At 41.1% G+C, this 20,434-nt stretch overlaps 1 protein-coding gene across 7 annotated transcripts in view; it reads right to left on the minus strand.

Moving 5' to 3' along the window:
• doc2b (double C2-like domains, beta) overlaps positions 1-20,434 on the minus strand; it is a 134,948-nt gene that overhangs the window by 16,288 nt on the left and 98,226 nt on the right. For all 7 annotated transcript variants that reach the window (XR_002874578.2, XR_013647482.1, XM_023962298.2 and 4 more), the window contains one exon: positions 15,573-15,699. Coding sequence is in view for 5 of the 7 variants with exons in the window: in XM_023962298.2 (XP_023818066.1) it covers positions 15,573-15,699 (127 nt within the window). In the remaining 2 variants the exon portion in view is untranslated. The remainder of the gene's footprint in view (positions 1-15,572; positions 15,700-20,434) is intronic.

A 20,434-nucleotide genomic window follows, 5' to 3' on the forward strand; every position in this document is an offset into this window, starting at 1 on the left:
TGTAGATTCATTCCTGTTTTTTTAATCTAATATCTTCTCCTAACTAATACATAAAAAACACTTTTACTTTGTACCCTAAAGCATAAAAGATTAAAAAGGTCTTGAGGTAAGTTATGCGTTTATTTGATAGCTTTGCATTCTTTCTTTGAAATTTACTTTTTTACAAAGCTAAAAATCCTGAATATCCAACCCGTAAGCACATGAAAAAGTATATACACTTAATTTAAATGCTATAAACAAAAGAAAAACTGCTAAATGAGATTAGAAAAATAAATAAATCCAACATCTACAGGACTTTCAGGGCTTCTTCTCTAAAACCTTAATAAAACCCAGAAAAATGCAATTAAGCAGCAACACGAGCAGAACTGCTGATAGAGGGAATATTTCCTGGCTTCTTCTGTAACTCTGCATTTATTTTAAAACATAATATAGGCGATAAGAAGCTGAATGCGCAGAGCACAGCGGCCCAACGACGACAGGCTAATCAAGAGTGGGTGAAAACATTCTGCCAGTTTGTTCCATTTCACACTTCAACTCATTCGGTCTTAATTCTGCTGCTGTCACTTATCTGAACTTGTCTGCACAGTTACGATGACAGACGTTTGGTTTTTTAGCGTTTGCAGCCTGTGTGCACGGCAAGAGGAAGTGCAAAGATTAATTGCATTGGATGATGATAATTTCATAGCAACCACACAATTTTTGTTTTTTGCGTTTCAAGCTGATTTACTTGTGTAGCAAATATCATGCGTCCAATGCAAAGTTATTTTATTGCTTTGGACTGAAAGGTTATCACAGGCCAAGCTCACATGGGAGTTGTAACACTTCTAGATGACTTATGTCTGTGTTTGGCTTTTGATGAGCTTTTTTTTTTTTAAATTCATTAGAAATACAAAATAATTTCAATAACTTTGAGTTGAATTGCTCAATGGATAAGAGTGTTTTTAGAGTTATTCACATGAACCTTTCTGCTGGTTTTTGGATCGTGGCCATCCCCCCTTGTTGCTTGCAGATTTTTTACTGGAATATTGTGAAATTCTAATGCCTACATCGTAAGTTCAAGCTGAACAAAATGATATAAATGTGACATGACCATGTTAGGAATGTGGGTGTTGTTAACAAAAAAAGATCTCAGCTGCCAAGAAAATCCAAAAAAGTGCGATTCTTCAAAAACTTGCATGGACCAGTTCGTCACCCCCAGGGGAGCAAAAAATGAAATGGTTGCTTTGGAGATAAAACCAACAGGAAAGCAGCCATTTTGAGAGAATTAATAATTCCTCATAGGCGAGACCTTGCCTTTCAGGCAGTCGCTCCCCGACTTTGGAACGACCTCCCCCTGTCTCTGCGCCAGATTGACTCAGTCGAGTGTTTTAAAGCTCAAGTTAAGACTTTTTTATTTAGGAAAGCTTTTAACTGACTTTTACTTGTGTTCACTTTTGCCTGTATGCTTGTTTATATGCCTGTGTGCATTTTATTGGGTATTGCTTCTGATTTTATATTGTTTTAACATTGTGAAGCACTTTGTGAGTCGCTCTCTGTGAAAGGTGCTATATAAATAAAAATTACTTACTTACTTACTTACTCATGTGAAGCTATGATCGGTGGCCAGAAAAGGAAAGACGACTGGATCCAAATGCAGAAGGTTTATTAGCTCAGCTACAAGTCCACAAAGCTAAATCAGGGTCAGGCAGGCAGGAGTCAATAACAGGCATGAAATCATCAGAGGAGAGACACGGTGGTCAAGATCCAGGCGAAGGTCAGGGCAGGCGACAGGCAAACAGGGTCAGGAGACAGAAGATCAAGTCCAGATATAACGTTCGATAATGAAGGAAGAGTGGCACAAACAATACTTTACACTGAGTGATGCTCAGTGCAGAGCTTAAGTATGCTGTGGTTGATGAGTGAATGAGAGTCAGGTGTGATTAGAACTCAGCAGACGGTTCCCGCTGGTCAAATTCACGTCAGCCGCTCCTCTTTTGTTCATCAGCAGTTGGTGTTGGAGGAGCTACTGCCAACTGTTGTTAGCCTGATCGCTACATAGGTGTGATTGCGGACATTCACAATGCATGGTAGACACGGATATTTGATCAGAGATCAGATTTTTTATTTTAAAAAGCTCTACAAAAGCATCGGTAATCACGTCTCCGTGTCTGGGTTCATGAGATCATTCCGAGACTCTCCCGGTACGGTGAGCTATGCTCCCGTGTCTGAATGACGGACACGTCCGTGGTATTCCCGTCTCTCTGTGACCCAGTTTAAAGGCTTGCTTTTCCATTTCAAATGTGTTTTTGGTGGTGATAAAAAAGCGCGAAAATATTAAAACAAACCCCCAACAGCTTGCTAATAAATTCACTACCATATGAGGTCATTTCAGTGATGATTTCAAACTTTTTTACTGCCTCAAAACTGACAAAGGAAGAAAGACAAATGACGGTTTTTCGCTGTTGCTAAAAGTTTGAATAGCAGCTTATGTAACCACAACACAGCTTCCATGAAATCGATGAAAAAAAGGAGAAGCAATCATGGAAAAGTGCTGCCGTTTCGAAGCCTGTCGGCGTAACTTAAAGAGAAATAAGTAAAGCCAATATCCACAGGAACAGACAGAAGAATCAGCCCAAAATACTTCTGTGATCCATCTGTTTTAAAAAGAAAAATAACAGATAGCACCTGAAAATGGGTTTCCAGAAAGGTCTTCACAGGCTTTTATCTCTGCAGCAGCTTTCTTCCAGGAGAAGACGACATTTTTCAACAATGTGTCCTGCGGCGTCCACCACAGCAGGGTATTAATCAGAGGTCTCCAGGGAGCCCAGTCTCCGTGTGATTCACAGATGACTTTCACAAGACTTCTCCCCGGACCTGGCATCCGTTTCATCCAGCGTGCCAAAAGGTTTGCTGACAATTACATTTAGTGTCTCTCAATAAACATCTACGCTCATGATGTCCTTCCGTAAGAACATGGTATTTGAAACAGAAAGTCCAAACATAAGATTGCTCTGATTATTGGTAGTTGAAAATCATATTACTGAGGAAATGAAGAACTGAGTCTTAAATGTCTCAAACGTCTTAAATGTTGTTTAAAATTGAATCTAACAAAATTATTTGCATTGAAGCAGCTACTAATGTGTATGTATTTGAATGGGAAAAACGATTATTTGATTAATAAAGTAATGACCCAATAAATGATAAACTAATTTGATTGTAGGCATTGTAGGCGAGGTGAAGATGAAGATGGACGCTCACTTTTCTGGGGTCCATGAAATGAAATGAAATGAAATGAGGTGTACCCCAAGGTTCCATCCTGGGCCACCTTTTGTTTTTTCAATTTACATGCTTCCTCTTGGGAATGTTATCAGATGTCAGGAGATCAGCTTTCATAGCTATGCTGATGACACCCTGCTGTATTTAGCTGTCTCCTGAAGACACGGGGCAGATAGAAACCCTGTTCTAACAAAATCCTGGATGGCAGGTTTTGACTGGGTAACCCCTCCTCCCCCCTGGTATTCCAAACAGGAAGTGTCTGCTGGCTCCAAGAAGCCAAAATGCCCAAAATAAGACTTCCTGTTTGAGAAATAGAGAATAGAGAAAATAAACAGCTGCTACTCAGTCATTCTATTGGCCAGAATAGCCATTCTTGCTCTGATACCTTTTTTAACTTGTACTTGATAATTTTCTTTTTTTTCATGATATTATTTCTTTATCATAAGTTATACACCGACCAACCAGATGCCTCAATTTTAAAGTAGGTGGTGCCTGCCTGTCCCCACGTCCAACATTCAAAACATTTGGCTGTGTAGCCTGCTTTCAAGTGGTAGGAGTGTGGCCTTCCAACAAGCTCACTCCTGATTGGTGAGGGTTGTTACCATAGAAACAACGACGACCCAAACCAAACCCTGCCCACTGACGACGTCTGGTTCCAACGTGACAGCGTCCCTATTGCATCACACATTCTCAATCACAATCAATAATGGCAAATAATTTATGGTATTTCAACCAGAAAATGACTGGTTTGGTCCTGGAGCCAAAGTTTTTTAAACTAAACACATTTTAAGTGGTTATTCAGCTATTCAAGTAGCTTATATTCCTCATATAAAGCAGGGGATACAAACTTGTTTTAACCATCTTAGAAATGTGGGTAGGCTCCACCCACTTCTCCCTCTTGCTAGTACAAAGACACTGACGCACGCTTTACATCAGTGGAATTGTGTATTGTAACGCCCTGCTTGCTAGTCCACCAAAACAAAACACGAAGAACCTTTAGCTGCTCCACAAGTCTGCTGTAGAAGTTCTCACTCAGACTAGGTGGTGGCCTCACATCACCCAGATTTTGAGATTTCTGCATTGGCTCCCCATCTGCTTCAAGAATGATTTCGAGATACTTTTAACAGAATTTAAATCTCTCAAGGGTCTTTTTTTTAACTTTTTGAATAAGGGGAAAAAACAAAACTCAAAGCAGCATTTTTTTTTCTCAGTTTCTCACAGAATTTTAAAGAAATTCTAGTCAAAACTGTTTTTAATAAATCTTAAATTGGCTTCATAGCTCCGTCCATCTTTCATATGTAACAAATAAACAGAATTCATGAACTTCAGGGGTTTGCTCCTGTTTTGCTTTAATTTAAAACGGATTTCAGCAGTTTTTGCTGCAGGTTTATCAGTCAAAAGGTTTGGAATTTGGCTAAAAACAAACAGAATGTGACATCCAGGGAAACCCTGTGAACACTGACAAAAAATCTGTGCATCTTTGTTTAAATAGAAAAGCAATTTTCTGTTTTACCCCAGAAAGTTGTTTTCGTTGGCACGAAAAATCCTGCGCCCCCTTCCTATCCATATTGCTGAGAGCTCTTTGTTTACACTCTCCCACTAGCTTACAACCCCTCACACCTCCAACCTAACATTAGCCCAGCAACAACAATGGCAGCAATATCAGATCTATCCAGCCGTACAGTTTGGATTCAGATTCCAGCTCAGATGAGGACAAACAAAGACGTTCATGGATCTCTTGCTCTTCTGGTGGATGCATCAGAATGGAGCGGTGCAGGGAGCTTGTGGCCCGTCCAGCGTATTCTCCGCCACAAATACCATCTTTTTTCTACGTTAATTTTTCGTCTGCTCCCGATTCCCAACGAATTGAATAAAGACTTACTCAGAAACGCAATTTTTAGCTCACATTTCTTTAAAATGTGTCCTCCATCATCATAAAAATGCCAGAAAAACTTGTTAAAAACACCCTTTTTACATTGGAGTGGGTCTCAATAAAGAGATTTCTTCTTTGGAGTATCACCTATGAAACTATGTAGGTGGTAGGTAATTCTCCAAAGATGAGATGGAAACTGGGCGATACTGCTTCTGTCAACCAGTCTTTTCTGTCTCCATTCTGTTCCTAACCTTCCATTTCAATCAGCAGAATAACTTAGGAACTTTCAACAGTTGTTCTGTGGAACCACCACGGTCAGCGACCCTAATGATCACCACATTTCAGGCTTTTTTTGTTCATCGAAGAGCATTTTATGCCAGGAGAATCATCAAATAAAGTCCTGCTCACTGTCCAACATCAATAAAAGTCTCTCTGCTATCATTGTGAAACTCTCTTCCATCTCTTCTAATGACTCCACATTTCTACTTTCCATTAAATTGCTGAAACAAAAAACATCTGACCTGGCCGTGCTGCCCTGCTTGCTAACCGTTTTCCTGCTCTGTGTTTAGGAAAACTCAGTTAGGATTTAACGGAGGACGTTCCTTAATTGAACTTAATGAGAACTGAACCAAACACCTCATTGTGAACGATAGGAGCTCCATATTAAGTCCTTGCCGAGGTTGACAGTGTAAAACCAACTGACAGGCTAATAAAACTCAGTCTATCGACTGACTTTCAGGTTCTTCATGGTCTGTTAGGGGTTACCACGGAAACAGAGGTGTTACATAGAAGATGCTCTGCTTGTATCCCAGCATAGAGGGAATTCTTTTTTATTCAACACAGCTTTTTGTAAAAATATGTTTAGAAATTCAGAGACCGAAAGAGACCACCTGCTTGTTTCATTTGTACAAGTCAGGGAGGAGCCTTCTTGGAACAATGAAGTGTGTGCAGAATGACGCTGGGCCAAAATGCATCTCCCGCCTGTCTGGTGGTGGGATTGCTTCAAAACACCTCACAATAACAGCAGGGAGCTGCCGGAGAAGAGACAGAGGCGAGCGTGGCGTGGCGTTTACGCCGACATGCACTACAGCGAAATCAAGACAGCTGCTATCAGACGGAAAAACCACCAGGAGTCATTTGGTTGTTTTAACACCTTAATGGATCAATGTTTGCCCTAAAGTTGGTCTATTTTCTCTTTACAGTTGGACATTTTGATTTTCGAGGGTTTGGTAAATAATGTGGCAGGTTGGAACACGTGGAGGAAGGTTTCAGGTGATGTGTCATCATGAATGGCATCGTCGTGTTCTTGGTTGGAGACTGATGCAGACAGGAAGCAGAGCTGGAGGTAGTAGAGATGAAGGTGTCGAGGTTCCTCTTGGGTGTGACCAGGATGGATCCAGAATGAATCCATCAGAGGAACAGATAAATGCGGTTAGAAAAGGTTTGAGGGGAGGAACAGGGGATGATGTTGGGAAAAGGATGCTAAGGTTGGAGGAACCTGGAAAGAGGTCTAGAGGAAGACCAAATAGGAGGTTCGTGGGTGTAGAGGAGAGGGTTAGATGTAGAACACTTGTTCCTTTTCAGTTAATTCCAAACTTAATTTAATGTCTGTACGCTCACAGACTCATTTCATGGGTCAATAAATGCAGCAGTAGAAACTGTGTCAACTCCCTAAAGCTAACATTAAGAGGTGAGAAACTAGTTTAAATTAGAACTTGCAGTTATGTTGATGAAATTGAGAAAAATGTATAAAAAAACATAATTCTATCAGGAAATACTTTTTAAAATCTGCAGGCCTTCAGTGTGCTAGAAGTTTACTAAAAGTTTTTATTTATTAATGCAAATGCTATTTAAAAAAAAGGCTTAGTTTATTTTACAAGTCAATTTTTTAAAATGTGTTTGACTGGAATTTAACAGAAGTTTCCTTCTGTGCATCTGTTTCAGGTATAGGTGTGTCCTGACTGTATCTTAAAGCGGGGCTGAAGCGTAGACATGATTGGGACTTTGCAACGGGACGTTTCGGTGAAGATGCGGTCCTCGAACTATTTCAGACTTTTTTCATGACTTTCTGCTCTTTTGTCTGTGAGATCTCGGCTCTGCAGGTTCACCGACTGGCAGAACAAACCCGTCAAAATGTTCCCCCATCACACCAGAGCTATCATTAAAACAGGAAGTGGATGAGTTGATTGAAGGTTTGCTGCTACATTCTCCTCAGCAGACTCAACAACATCCTGGGCTCAGACCGAACTCCTCATCCGAATGCAAACAGAAACTGCTCAGAAACAAACTGAGCTACAGAGAATGAACATAAAAAACACAGAAAAGCTGCTGTTACTGTTTGTCCAACCTGTTCAAATCTTTCTGAAAATAAAATTTCACAGCGATGGACAGAAATGCATAGGGCTGCACGGTGGCGTAGTGGTTAGGCAAGAAGGTTCAAGTCCCGGCTGGGGGGCCTGAACCTGCATCACCAATGGGGCCCCTGCTGTGTGGAGTTTGCATGTTCTCCCCCTGCATGCGTGGGTTTGTTCCAGGGACTCTGGCCTCTCCCACTGTCCAAAAACATGCTTCATAGGCTAATTGGTTCCTCTAAATTGGTGTGTCTGGGTGTGTGATTGTGGGCCTGCGACTGACTGGCGTTCTGGCATCAGGATAGGCTACGGCAGCCCTGTGACCCCGAAAGGCATGAAAACAGGTTTAGAAGATGAATGAATAAATGAAAATCATCTTTTGTTGGGGGGGGGAAATAAATGTCAATTTTTCATAATGTGTTTTATATCTATCCTTTGCTGTAAGTAAAAAAGAATTGCATAGAAAACCAATCTGAAAATTTGCAGATTACAGCAAAACTGAGACACACGTCTCTTCTGGCTAAGCCAATTTCAAACAAAACCAGCCACTCTTCCCTTTGCCTCCCGTTGCCATGGAAACAGGAAAGTATTTATGTAAATAAACCTGAAGGATCTAGTTTATTCGGTTTACGTCCATGATTTCCGTCATGCATCTATGGCTTATGCTTTCATAGGAAAAGAGCTATTTAAATAAAGTTTGATTTGATTTGGTCTTCACTCGTGACACCTATCCAAGGTTCAAGTGATGGAGGTTACGAGGATGCCCAGACCTTCATCTCTACAGCCTCCTCGTCCAGCTTTTTAAGAATCCAGGACTTCCCAGACCAGCTCCAGAGACCTGGGGCCTCATTTATAAACGTTGTGTACGCACAAAAGAAGGCGTACGCCACTTTCTACACAATAATTGATATGTATAAAAAGCAAACTTGACGGGAAAATGTGCGGTCCTTCACGCAAGCTCTGACCCAGGCGTACGCACAAAAACGGATGAAATGAGAAACGGCGACACCGATGATGGAAGAAACACGTGAAAGTGAAAATGACAATACTGCCTCTCAGAAATAACATGAAGACTTCACAAAGCAGGTCTTACAATTAACCGCCTACACGAACACCCGTTTGATCGATCAGCAGTGAAACAAACAAAAACTACAAACGAAAATTACAACAGAAATTCAAATGAACACTTATTTGCAGAAAGAAAAGTGAAATATGTTCTGCAATATTGGCATGTTGTTCAATTCATCCTCATAAATAATATATTTAACAGAACGAAATAATGTACGAAACTGATATTCTCGTCAGTGTGTCCGTCTGGTGGAGCAGATATAGGTGCAATTAGACAGACGGACGGACGGACAGACGTACTAATCGTCCACTGGGGAAAGTTGTTTTCATATTAAAACATTTCTTCATAAGCTACAGAATTATGGTATTCATGCATATGCCTTTAGTTTGTTTTATTTTTGATAAAACAATGTATGGCGTATGTCTCAACCATTCAGAAAGCAACAAGAAAATTACATTTGCGCTGATCAATTTCCCATTTCCACGTGGATTATTACCGACATCTGTAGCTTGTCAGATGTAATTAAATGGATGGAAATAAAATGCTCCATCACAATGCGTAATGACGCACAATGGCTGATCTTGCGCTCTTACAAGATGTGGCAAATGGAAGAATTCGGAGTGAACTGTCATGGTTTGAGTTTATTTTGTCTTGGTTTTTGTGTTAGGTCTTGTTCTGTCTTGTTTGGTTCTGTTTCCTGTTTTATTTTGAAAGGTTTCCTGTCTTGTCATGTCTTGAGTTTTACTTCCTTTGGTCCCCATCTGCCCTGATCGTGTTCACCTGTGTCTTGTCTGCCCTGCCTGTATTTAAGTCTTGTCTCTGCCTTCCTCTTGTGCTGGTCCATTAACTTCTGCTCATGTTGTTAACATCTTCTTGTCTAGCGTCCTTGTTCCATGTCCCTCGCCACGCCACAGTAAGTTTTCTTTTTTGTTTGGTCATCCTGCTCTGCAGCGCTTTTTGTTCGTTTAATAAACCCTCTAGTCCTGAACCCGTTGGCCTCCCGTCTCTGCGTCTGGGTCCTACCGGCTCTCGAGCCTCCATGACATGAACGCATCTTTAGACAGCAAGAAGACTTGCTGGCAAACGAGGAAGAGTGGCTTAATGAGCCGGTTCCGACTTCCTCGAGCAGTCCTGTTGGAGCTTTTGGGGGGGTGTCACCCGGTGCATCTGGTGCGTCGTGTCCCCCTCCGCCTCAGTCACCACTCCACTTAAAAGGGATTCCCCAATAATTGCCGCCAGTCTCTCATCAAGAGGGGTCAGCTCCGGTGCCCCCCCCCGTGGCAGACACCCTCTGGCGATGCAGCGCCAGACGTTTTTTTGCCTCGACTTTGATGTCCGACCATTTCTTTAATTTCTTTCTTATTTCGGCCACGGTCCGAGGTTGTGAGGCTACAGCATTTACGGCGTCTGCCACCGTCTGCCACTCACGTGCCTTTTTGGCATTAGGAATGCCCACACTGTGCCCTCCAAACAACACTTTTCTCCTCTTTTCCACCTCGCCAACGATAACTTCTACTTCACATTGAGTGAAATTACGTTTTTTTGATTTCCTCCCTGTGTTTGCCATGATTTTACAATCAATGAATATTCATTTGTGGGCGTTTCACGGACTATTTATGGGCAACTATGGGCGTGTCATGTAGCCGCAAAAGCTGCGCAGCATTTAGAATCGGTTGTGATTTATTAAGAGAAAGATGCGTAGGATGTGCGTGCGCACGGTTTTATAAATCCGAATATTTCTGTGCGTACGCACGTCCTATGTTTCATCCGTACGCCACTTCTGACGCAAATCCTACGCAAAGTTTTATAAATGAGGCCCCTGGTCTTTCTGGCATGATCGAGGTATGTTATGAAACCCCCCTTCACCTGTTAAGCATCTAACGCACGACAAAACGAGCCTCAAGGGAACTACTACACACACCTGGGCTCCTCTCTTTGGCCCTCCACAGACCCGGACATCCCAACAACTCCCAGCATCCGCATGGGTCCCTGTGACTGAAGCTGAAACTGTTAACCCAGAGCGCACAGCAACAACCAACTGATAAACCAGAGACTTTGTTGCTTAAGACTTTGATCTGCTGTTGACATTGTGCTGAACTGATGCTCAATCCGTCCATTACCTTTGTCATCTCTGACATTTAGTGTTAGAAAAGTGGGACAAATAAGAGATTTCCTCCATTAAGAAAATTTCCTGAGATAGAAACAGAGATTTTTTGACACATGAGAACATAGTTACTGGGAATTTATCTCCTTGATTTAAGCTGCCATTTCAGAAGATGAGCTATAATCAACTATGCAAAAGTCTGCAGTCCTCAATAGCATTTTGCTATTATAATCTGAAGTATGAGAAAAAGCTGAAAAACACATCATCTTCCATAGTCGTGTCTGTGGTCTGTCAGCCAATACTATACTATATATACTATATATAATACTATACTATACTACTATTACTGAGACAATTCTTTGAGCAACAATCCGGCATAAAGCATCTGATCATCATCGATCTGTGAAGATGACACTGACGGTACACGCAGACTAGGACCGACTGACCCTGAGCGGCGTGCCCTCAGGCAGCACGGCGTTGAAGCAGACAGGCTGAAGGAAAAGCCGGTATTTTGAACACAGCCTGTTGCTTCAGACGCCACAAATGAAAGCTTTGAGATGCACATTAAACCTTAAGACCATCCTTGATACTGGTCCGGACATGACTTAAGGAAAAAGCTTTGGCCCATGTGTGATCATAAAGACAGACTAGGAGGTCTTATGAATAAAGTGTAACATTTGCAATAATAAAACACCGTGAGATAAGTGTCTCAAAGCGACAACTGAAGCAAACCTAACTTATGAATGTGTAAAATTAAAAGTTTTAGCTTCTTCGTGTGTCTGCATTTTTTTCACCTGAACATTGTGAAAGTTGTATTTCTGAGAAAAGTTGTTATTTATTTTGTTATTCCTGTTCACAGAACAGACAGGAAAGACATTTGCCTTGTTCTTTTAGGTCTCTGGCACAATGGTTCCATCCTTTTCAGGCCACAGACTGCTTCAATGTCAGACAATATTGTCATGGACCGGCGTGGACTAGCATAGTTTCCTTTAACGTTTGACGATGAAGTTTACATCTTCATCCTGCTTTAAACTTGATTTGAACACTGGATTTCACGTAGGAGCCATTCAAATGTGATCTGGATTTTAACTCTTAGATGTCAAAGTGGAAGCAAAAAAAAAAAAAAAATCAGACGCCAACTTCAGCCTCGTCCGACTTCTAAGGTGCAATGGAGAAATACAAAAGATCACTAAAACGGATATTTTATAGATATGATACTAAAGGTGAATCCCTCGTTTGAACAACTTTATTAGCAGCATCCTCATAACATTAAACATCCGGTTACTAAATATATTCTGCATTATTATTATGATCTGTGAGAACTGTCAGAATGAGTCCATATTTGCAGTGAAGAATCCTGGTTTTTGTCTGTTAAATGCAGATTTTATTTTGAAGTCAAAGGCTGTTCTTCTGTTTTGTCTCTGTATTTTTTCTGTGTAAAGACATTTTCCAAATAAGTTGTGTTTTTTTTGTGGTCGTTTTGAGGTTTCAATTTAGCAGTTGTAGCTACGTTAAGAAAGTAGACGAGGAATACATTTTCCACACTTGACATGCGTCGGATGTGGTGGAGAGAATCCTGTAGTTTTCCAAAATAAAACTTGCTTCAGAATACAGATTAGAAATAAAGCAAAACAAAAGAAATTCAGGTTGTGGTTTCTCTGTCTTAAGGACCGGTACCGGTCCACAGCCTGTGTTCTGCCTTTTGCACCAATGCCCTACCTTTCTGTTCCTGAAATAATGTGTCATGGAGTCTCAGCAAAGAAAAACACTAAAAATGTTTCATTTGCAGTGTGAGCCTCAAGAGAACCTGCAGTAAATTTCTGGTTTTACATTTAGATTTAAAGATCAGTATTTGAGGCCGAAGTCTTAAACCCTTCTGCCATGGTGGATGGTTTTAGAGACTGGCCAAGAATCAAATTTTATAAATTGTAATCAGCAAAACTCATTTTTCTTCTCAGACTTTGCATAAGGTAAGCAGTTTCTATGGCAACAACAACAAAAAAAGTCAATAAAAATGTGGTCATGAGAGCCACACTGGGCCTTGTGTGAGTGAATTCAACTTCAGGGTTAAAATAATATCAAACTTTGAAGTTTGAGTCCATCTTTCTGATGGATTGTGCCAAAATGATGGCATTTTAATGATGTAATCAAATGTAATCTTGTAAACTTTAATGGCCCGCTCCGATGAAAATGCTGTTTTTGGTGTTTTAAACATGTTTTTATGGCATCGTGGCAAAAAAAAAAAAAAAGAACCGCTTCTGGTACACACTAAAAACTGCATAATCTTCAGTGTTTTGGTGGAGTCCTGGATTAAATGGTGTTTTACAAAATGGGTGAAAATCCCACCTCTAATCCAACGCTTTTTATTTGTTCTGAAATGTTTCGAGGACTGTACAGCTGTTGATGTGTGAGTGTTTGTAAAAACGAGCGTGCACGTGGAGGACGCCGATGAGTTAGCGTGTCTGCAGCTCCCCCGTGACTCACACCTTGCTTGTCGCGGCTACAAATGAAATGAGAGACATTTCATTTTTCCTCGCTGATGAACGCCGCATGACAACAAACGCTTGGCAACAGGGCCCCGACTTTCCCGCGCGTCGCCTCGGCGAGCCGCGGCAGCGGGGGGACTGCTTTAAATATCAAGTAACTCACTCAAGGTAAATGAATAATTTACCACTCTGCTTTGAGAAGCAACCTGAAGAATGACTGCTGCCATTTTTTTTACTTCCATCAGGACCTTTTTTTTTGAGGATTTTCACATAATTGTTTACAAAAAACGAAAAACTACCGGCATTCTTCCGTTTGTACACTAATTTACAATTAAATTTGAGCATTTTTGGTCCCGTATTTGGTTGGATAAATATCAAAGCAAGAACAAAAGAGGAGGCAGGAGAATCCAGACCGCTTTCCTTTGAACACAGAGGGCTGCTCTGACTTTCCCGCCCATAAGAGGAGTGCAGAAGTGGATTATGTGTGATGAGAGCATGGCAGTGGAGTGCCATTGAACTGTGATTGAATGTTTAGCATTGCCTACACAATTTATGCTTTAAAGGAATGGATGCTCTATATTTATGGCTCCAGCTCTAACAAAGAGGCTGAAAGGCTGAGTTGTAATCGTGCACGGACGTTTTTCTTTATTTGAAGCGTGGGGCTGGAAATGTCCATGGAAATTTACTGAATTGGGCACATGCATGAGGAGTCACTGACCCCAAACACAACCTTAGGTCAAATTGTTTATTTTAAAATTGACATTAAAAATGTCTCTCCAATGCGATTTTGTAGAAGGAACAATCCTCGGTCTGAGGTGTGAAATCAAAGTCTCATCTTAGAAAGTCTCCACGGCAGCTTAGATTGACCTCCACACCATGACTGAACATAAGACACACAAACCATATGAAAGGACGTTAAAAGGTTTGGTGTTGACCTTTAACACGCCTGTCATCCTTTATGAAAGTTTTCCAAAGCGATACAAAGTGGGCCCCAAACTGAGGATCCAGGCCGTGTGAGGATTGGTGCTTTTTACAAGATATTTTCTTGGTTTTTAGCGTTAAGCAAGGCTTTGGTTCTGTTCAGGTAAGGTTCTGTTCACTTCCTCAGCTTTCAGTGCTCAAACAGCTCATTTGGCTAATGCTAGCTTATGGTCCTCGATAGGTTTCTGACCACGGTTCCTGTCTGTTGCGTCATGTTTCTGCATTCAGTCTAGTCTCAGTTTAGTTCATCTTCTACACTTTGTGTTTTCAGTTATTTTTTCAATCTGTAAACTGTATAACCCTTAGTCACATGCACTCATGTGCACTGACTGTACAACGAACTGGACTGAACGAGTGTGACGTCACCCATTTAAAAAAAATGGGTTAGTTCTGGCTCCAGCGAAATGAAGTCAATTCAGTCGCCATTTTTCCGCCATGTTGGAGCCAGAAAACATCAGTGAGCAGAGATTGGTCTGAGTCGGACTGAGTCAACATTTCTATGGCAACCACTCTTACCCATCAGGAGTGAGCTGAAGGGTCCTGAGCTGGTCCCCACATTCAACGTCTTAAATGTTAGATGTGGGGGCCAGAAGGCTCCACCTACTTTTAATTGAGGCATCTGATTGGTCAGTGCATAACTTATGATAAAGAAATAATACCATGAAAACCAAATAAGGACTTTCAAGAGCAAGAATGGTTCTTCTGACCAATAGAATGAATGAATAATAGCTGATTATTTCTCTAAGGAAGTCTATGGGATTTTGGCTTCTTGGAGCTAGCCGGTACTTCCTATTTGGAACGGCAGGGGTGAGGGGTCACTTAGTCCTGTTTTCATATATAGTCAATGTGATTGGGTTGGTTGACGGTTGAAGAGTGGAGCAGCTCCATCTAAAGGGGCGCACAGGTGTGTCATGCAGTTCCCTTGAGGCTCGTAAGGGACGTCCTGATAAGGGAACGTACCATTGTCGTGCATCGTGTATCCGAAAGTATTCGTAAGGATAATGGAAGGTGCACATACTCATGACGTAAGGGTGATGCTGTTGTACGGTGCCCATACGCCACACTCACGGGATGTGCACGTGATACGTGTCCATTGAGCGCTTACAACCGTGCTTTTTCATGCGGGTCACCTGTACCGGTTTTCCCTGTTTTTTTACCTGCAGACGGCCCGTATTCACCTGTCAGGGCAGATGCGACTAAGACTTTACGATTCTCCTCTTGACCTACGACAACCTCATCCCTGACAGGTGAGAAATTTCCTTCGTTATGCCATTAAGGGAGGAGGATAAAGATATTTGGGGTAAAGACATGAAAGCTGCTGCACATATTTATTAGCCAAATAAAAATAAAAAGTGTACAGTTTAGATGAAGTCAAATGCTTTGTCAAAGTCACCATTTAAAATCAGCTCCAGTGTTTTATGCTGTAAGCGGCATCTATGCTTGTTGGACTTACAGGTAACTGTTTCTCCAGGCAGTTGTTGAAGCTCTTGACTTGGTTGGGCTTCAGCTTCTTAAGCGGGATTCGCGTTTCCCCGATGAACTCGTTGTGCCGGAATTTGTCTTCATCACACACCGAGATCCTAGGAGAAGAAGAAGAAGGAGGAGGAGGAAGAGGAGGAGAGAGCGGAGGAGAGCGTGAATGGAGTGAAGCTCAGGTTAAGCTGCTCCGAGGCGAAGAGGGAACCATAAAAACGATCATTTTCCTCGTGGATACAATCATCCTCCATCACAGAGATTTTATTTTCTTCCTGCTGAGGTCATTGGCGTCACAGCAGCACCACTAAAATGTGGTTATTCTGAAAAGCAGCGGTTCATGGGCTCTTTGTTGAACACAATCATGTGAGGCGCCTCCAACAGACGTGTTACAGTGATCGGGGCGACGTGCTCCGTGGTCCCTTTAAACGCATGCACGCCACAAACATCTAATGCCTGATGCAAGACGGCGTCCGTCATGAAAGCTTCAGAAACAAGGATTACTCCTGCATCCCAATGACCAGAGCAGATGGAGGCATCGATTGACCTGGAAAGAGGCTGTCAGTTTAAAAAACCTCAGAGGACAAAGACGCACCAGGAAGGAAGTGAGCCTTAGGTTTCACTTCCCACACAGGAGGATCCGTCCTGCCATATAGTTAAAGGTATGGTGAAAGGCAATGACGGCTGACAGCAGGCCTGCAACCGTCCTTCCAAATGCAGAGAGCCTTTTTTCTTTTTGCACTTTTTTGCCCTGACATGAGTCACACGTTGGGCTGTTTTGAGGAAAGCTTCTTGTTTGGGGAGCTTCTTCCCGTTGGAGGATGTTGTTGGTCTATCTCATTAGATAACGGACTAATGGACTCCAGTCGCGGTGACTGGAAAAGCCTCTTTTCAGCTCCGTGGTCCTCATCTGTAGATCAACTTACCTGTGGATCTGTGGGTTTCTGCAGCTGTGGAGATTTTTAAATGCAAGTTAAAGACGTGTGTCTCAACATTTACATTGGGGCGGAGCTAGAACATTTTATACAGGGGGTGGAGGGGGGGCAGAAGACTTTGGAAGGGTGGTAAAAAGAAACAGAGTGGAAGGCCATTTAAAAAAAAAGAATTTTCTAATGCTTTTATTATTATTGTTGTTTTTATTTATTTAAAAATCTTGGTTTTGTTATTTTTACAGTACCTACAGAAGCTCGTATTGATGATTTCCTTATCATCGTCAATAACGATACCATTATTTACTCGAAAATTGGGGAGGCAAGTGTGGGGCAACGTTTTTTTTTTTTTTTTCTAGCGGGGGGCAGCTTGCCCCCCATTGCCCCCCTGTAGCTCTGCCCCTGCATGTCCATAACTTCTTTAATCAACGTATGCGTTTATTTATTTGGCTTTTTAAGTATTTTATGTTTTAGTATGTGTACATTTTCATCCTTTCCATTGTTTACTCTTATTATGTTTTCTAAAAAACAGAGTCACTGGAGCACCCATGCAGGACTGGAGGTCAAAGGTCAAAGTAAGCGCTGAATGGGGGTTCTTGAACAAGCTTTTAACATATGATGTTCACACTGGATTGTAGATTCTAGAAGTTGGTGTAAACTGTTGTAGCGGCGCAAATCTGGTGAATCAAGATTTCTCTTTTAACAGCTTTATTCCAATAAATGAAATACCTGGTGTCCTATAATCCCAGCAGGAAAAACACATTTCTCCTTCACGATCAATTTTCCATCAATTTGGCTGAGCAGAGGCCCTACAGAGCCTCTGTGAGCGCGGGAATCCTGAGGGCGTGAAGCTGCAAACCGACACATGCATATGCAGCGGTTAGCGGGTTAATCAGATCTCTCTGAGCGGTCCGCCTCACACCAAAGGTTTACACACATGATTGCATAACCCACTTCCACCGCCTGACTGCAAACCGCTCACAGTTTGGTAAAAAAGGAAGGAACATCGAAGCATCCCTTCCATCACTCCAGAGTGTCAGAATGGAACCGGCTCCAGATTTGAGTCTTTCAAAGCGACGCCTGGAGGTTTTCCGTCAAATCAAACACGCCAGATATTTTCTAGATTTCCCAACAGTTATTCTATGCAGAAGAAATCCCTTATTGAGAAATAAATAGGAATGTCAGTCATTTCTGAATGAAAGTGCTACAGAGACTGCTCATTTATCCCAGGAGATGGAAAACTGCTTTCAGAAAATACGCTTTAAATAAATATTAACAATTAGAAAAGTTTCTTCTTTTTTGGTTTTAATTCTCTTTGTTCTTTTTACTGTTGTTGCCTCTCTGTGAAGTCACTTTCATCTCACTCTTTTATCACTTAATTCCAACTTTCTTGGTTCCTGTTTTCTTTTTTCTTCCCTCTGCAGTCTCTTGTTCTCCTTTCTCATTTCTTTCATTTTCAATGCATTTCATTGTCTTCTGTCATTTCTCTAAACTTCTTTCTTCCCCTTGATTGATTTTTTTCATTTGACTGTTTTCTATGACTGTGTAATGTTATTATTTCTAGAGCAATGAATTTTTATTTGTCAATCTTTACAGGCAATTTTCTTTCCTTTTTATTTTCTTTCAGCTTTTAATTTATTTCATTTTTTTCCTCTTTTTATTTGCTTTTAAATTGATTTTACCCAGACTTTTTATTTTATTTTGCATCTTTCATTTATATTTATTTAGGTATTTGTATTTTTGTAATCTATAATTATATAATTACATAAATATATGTATATACTTACTTTTCTTCTAATACCCTTTTGTTGATTTCTTGTTTTGGTTCTTTATTTCATTTGTTTCCTAATTATTTTTTACATATTTCTGCTCAAATACTTCCTTTTACTCTATTTTTTCTCCCTCATTTTCACAGACTTTTCTGTCATCATTTCACTACATGTTGGGGGGGGTTTCACATCGCGGATCATAACCTGTTTGTGCTGCTAATGAGATTCAAAAGACAAATGATCAATCGGGATGTCATTGATCTCTTCACTGCTCTGTTGGAACCTCAGTCAGTGATGGAGGATAATCACATCGATGTTCTCGTTACGTCTTTTAAAAACCACCGAGAACACTTCCTGTAAAAAAAAGAGATAAATGAAGTAGTTCTTGGATTAATGAGTACTCATTTCTTTCACTAAGAAAATACAGCAAAGCGGAGAAGTTATTGAAACCCACTTCTTTGGAAGTTCATAGACTCCAGCGGAAAAACCGAAAAGGATCTTTGACATGTTGAAGACCACCACAACCCAACTTTTTATTCATTGTCTCTCTAAACAAAAGGAATCCAAAAGACTTATTTGACACCATAAAGTGTGAAGTTTGCTGCTTTCACTCTAAGAGGAATGGGATGGAAGGTGTTAGAGCAAACGTCCTCCAGCAGCTTCACCTTTTCAGTCTTGCATTCATATTAAATGTTTGGTTGTGTTTGCATCCAGAGATCGTTTAGGATGTTTCTGTTGCAGAGACGTCCGCTCCCAATGATGGCTCTTTATATCACTCTGGTCATCATTAAGTTAATCGATGCGTCTCTTAAGTTATTAAAACTACACGCATCTGTAAATGTTCATCTACAGATGCGTGTAGCATCTCTTAAGTCTTTGCTTTCGTCCATGATTGTAGTAAAGTAAAGTTTTCCAAATATGATTGCAGCTGGATCTGGAAATACTCTGCCATGGTTTTCTTAGACCTCTGATCCTGTTGATCATGGTATTATGATGGAATAACTGGGAAGAGTTCACATCACGCCAAGTTTAGCAGATCTCCAATCACTCCCAGTTTGTTTTAAAGCAAATTTAAACGAATTTTTTCTGAATTTTTAAGCCCAACTTGATCAGAATACTCAGTCTATTCTAAACCTTCTGGGGCTCTTAGGTTCATCCAGTTAGTTTTTGTTGGAGGAACTATTGACTGCATCTGAGAACTGGACAGAGTGAGTTTGATTTCGCCTGTAGAAAATGGTTCACTTTCTGCTCTTACCAAACAAAATCAATCAACGCCGCCATGTTGGAGCCAGACTCCGTCAGTAAGTAGTGATTGCTTCAAGTCTACGGCAACCACTTGTGCCAATAAGGAGTCAGCCTGACAAAAGTCCACACCCCTACCATTTGACAGAAAATCTGTCCATCAAATGATTTGAGCGTTGAATGTGAGACCACTTAATTTTATTAGGCCATAGTTTGGCTAGGGGTGCGACTTATACTCAGGAGCAAAGAAATCTTTTTTTTTTTTGAAAAAGCAAATATTTTATTTATTTTCTCACTAATAACCGGTTGCCCTGTAGTGGTTATTTCCCACTATTAACCACTAGAGGGCACTGTAGGGGCGTGTCTCAGTACTGACGGCGACGCAAAAACAGAAGCGCCGTCCTAAACAAATATGGCTTGTGACCGAATTCCTTCACTACATGGTGCACCATAAAGTGCATTCATCATTTTTTAGTGCTGTTCAAATCTACAATTCCAAAGTAGAGTGCCCTAGAAATTTCCCAGAAGTCTCTGCAAAAAACCAGTGTGCATTGATGCTAACTAGATCGGCAAATATAGACCATAATGCATTGCATTTGACCAATTTTTTGGGGAAAAAAAGTATTTTAATTTTCATCATCAGAACACAGTGGATTCAAACATAGCCCATGTGAAATGCTCGTAATTATTAGGACTTTACTTTGTAAAATCTGTGACGTCATGTTTGCCGTCAAAAAACTAAATGTAGTAAGCGTGGTGTCTGAATGAATTTTAAACGCCAGGACACGAGACAGTCCCTCACTATGCAGTTTCTTAGTAGTTGGGGAGGGAATTCGGCCACAGCCCAGTTCTTACATGCATTCACCGGAGGTCACTAACACCCAAACTCTGAATCTGAGGCT

Source organism: Oryzias latipes, chromosome 14, assembly GCF_053564925.1.
Source record: "Oryzias latipes strain Hd-rR chromosome 14, Olatipes_Hd-rR_3.1".
Lineage (NCBI taxonomy): Eukaryota > Metazoa > Chordata > Actinopteri > Beloniformes > Adrianichthyidae > Oryzias > Oryzias latipes.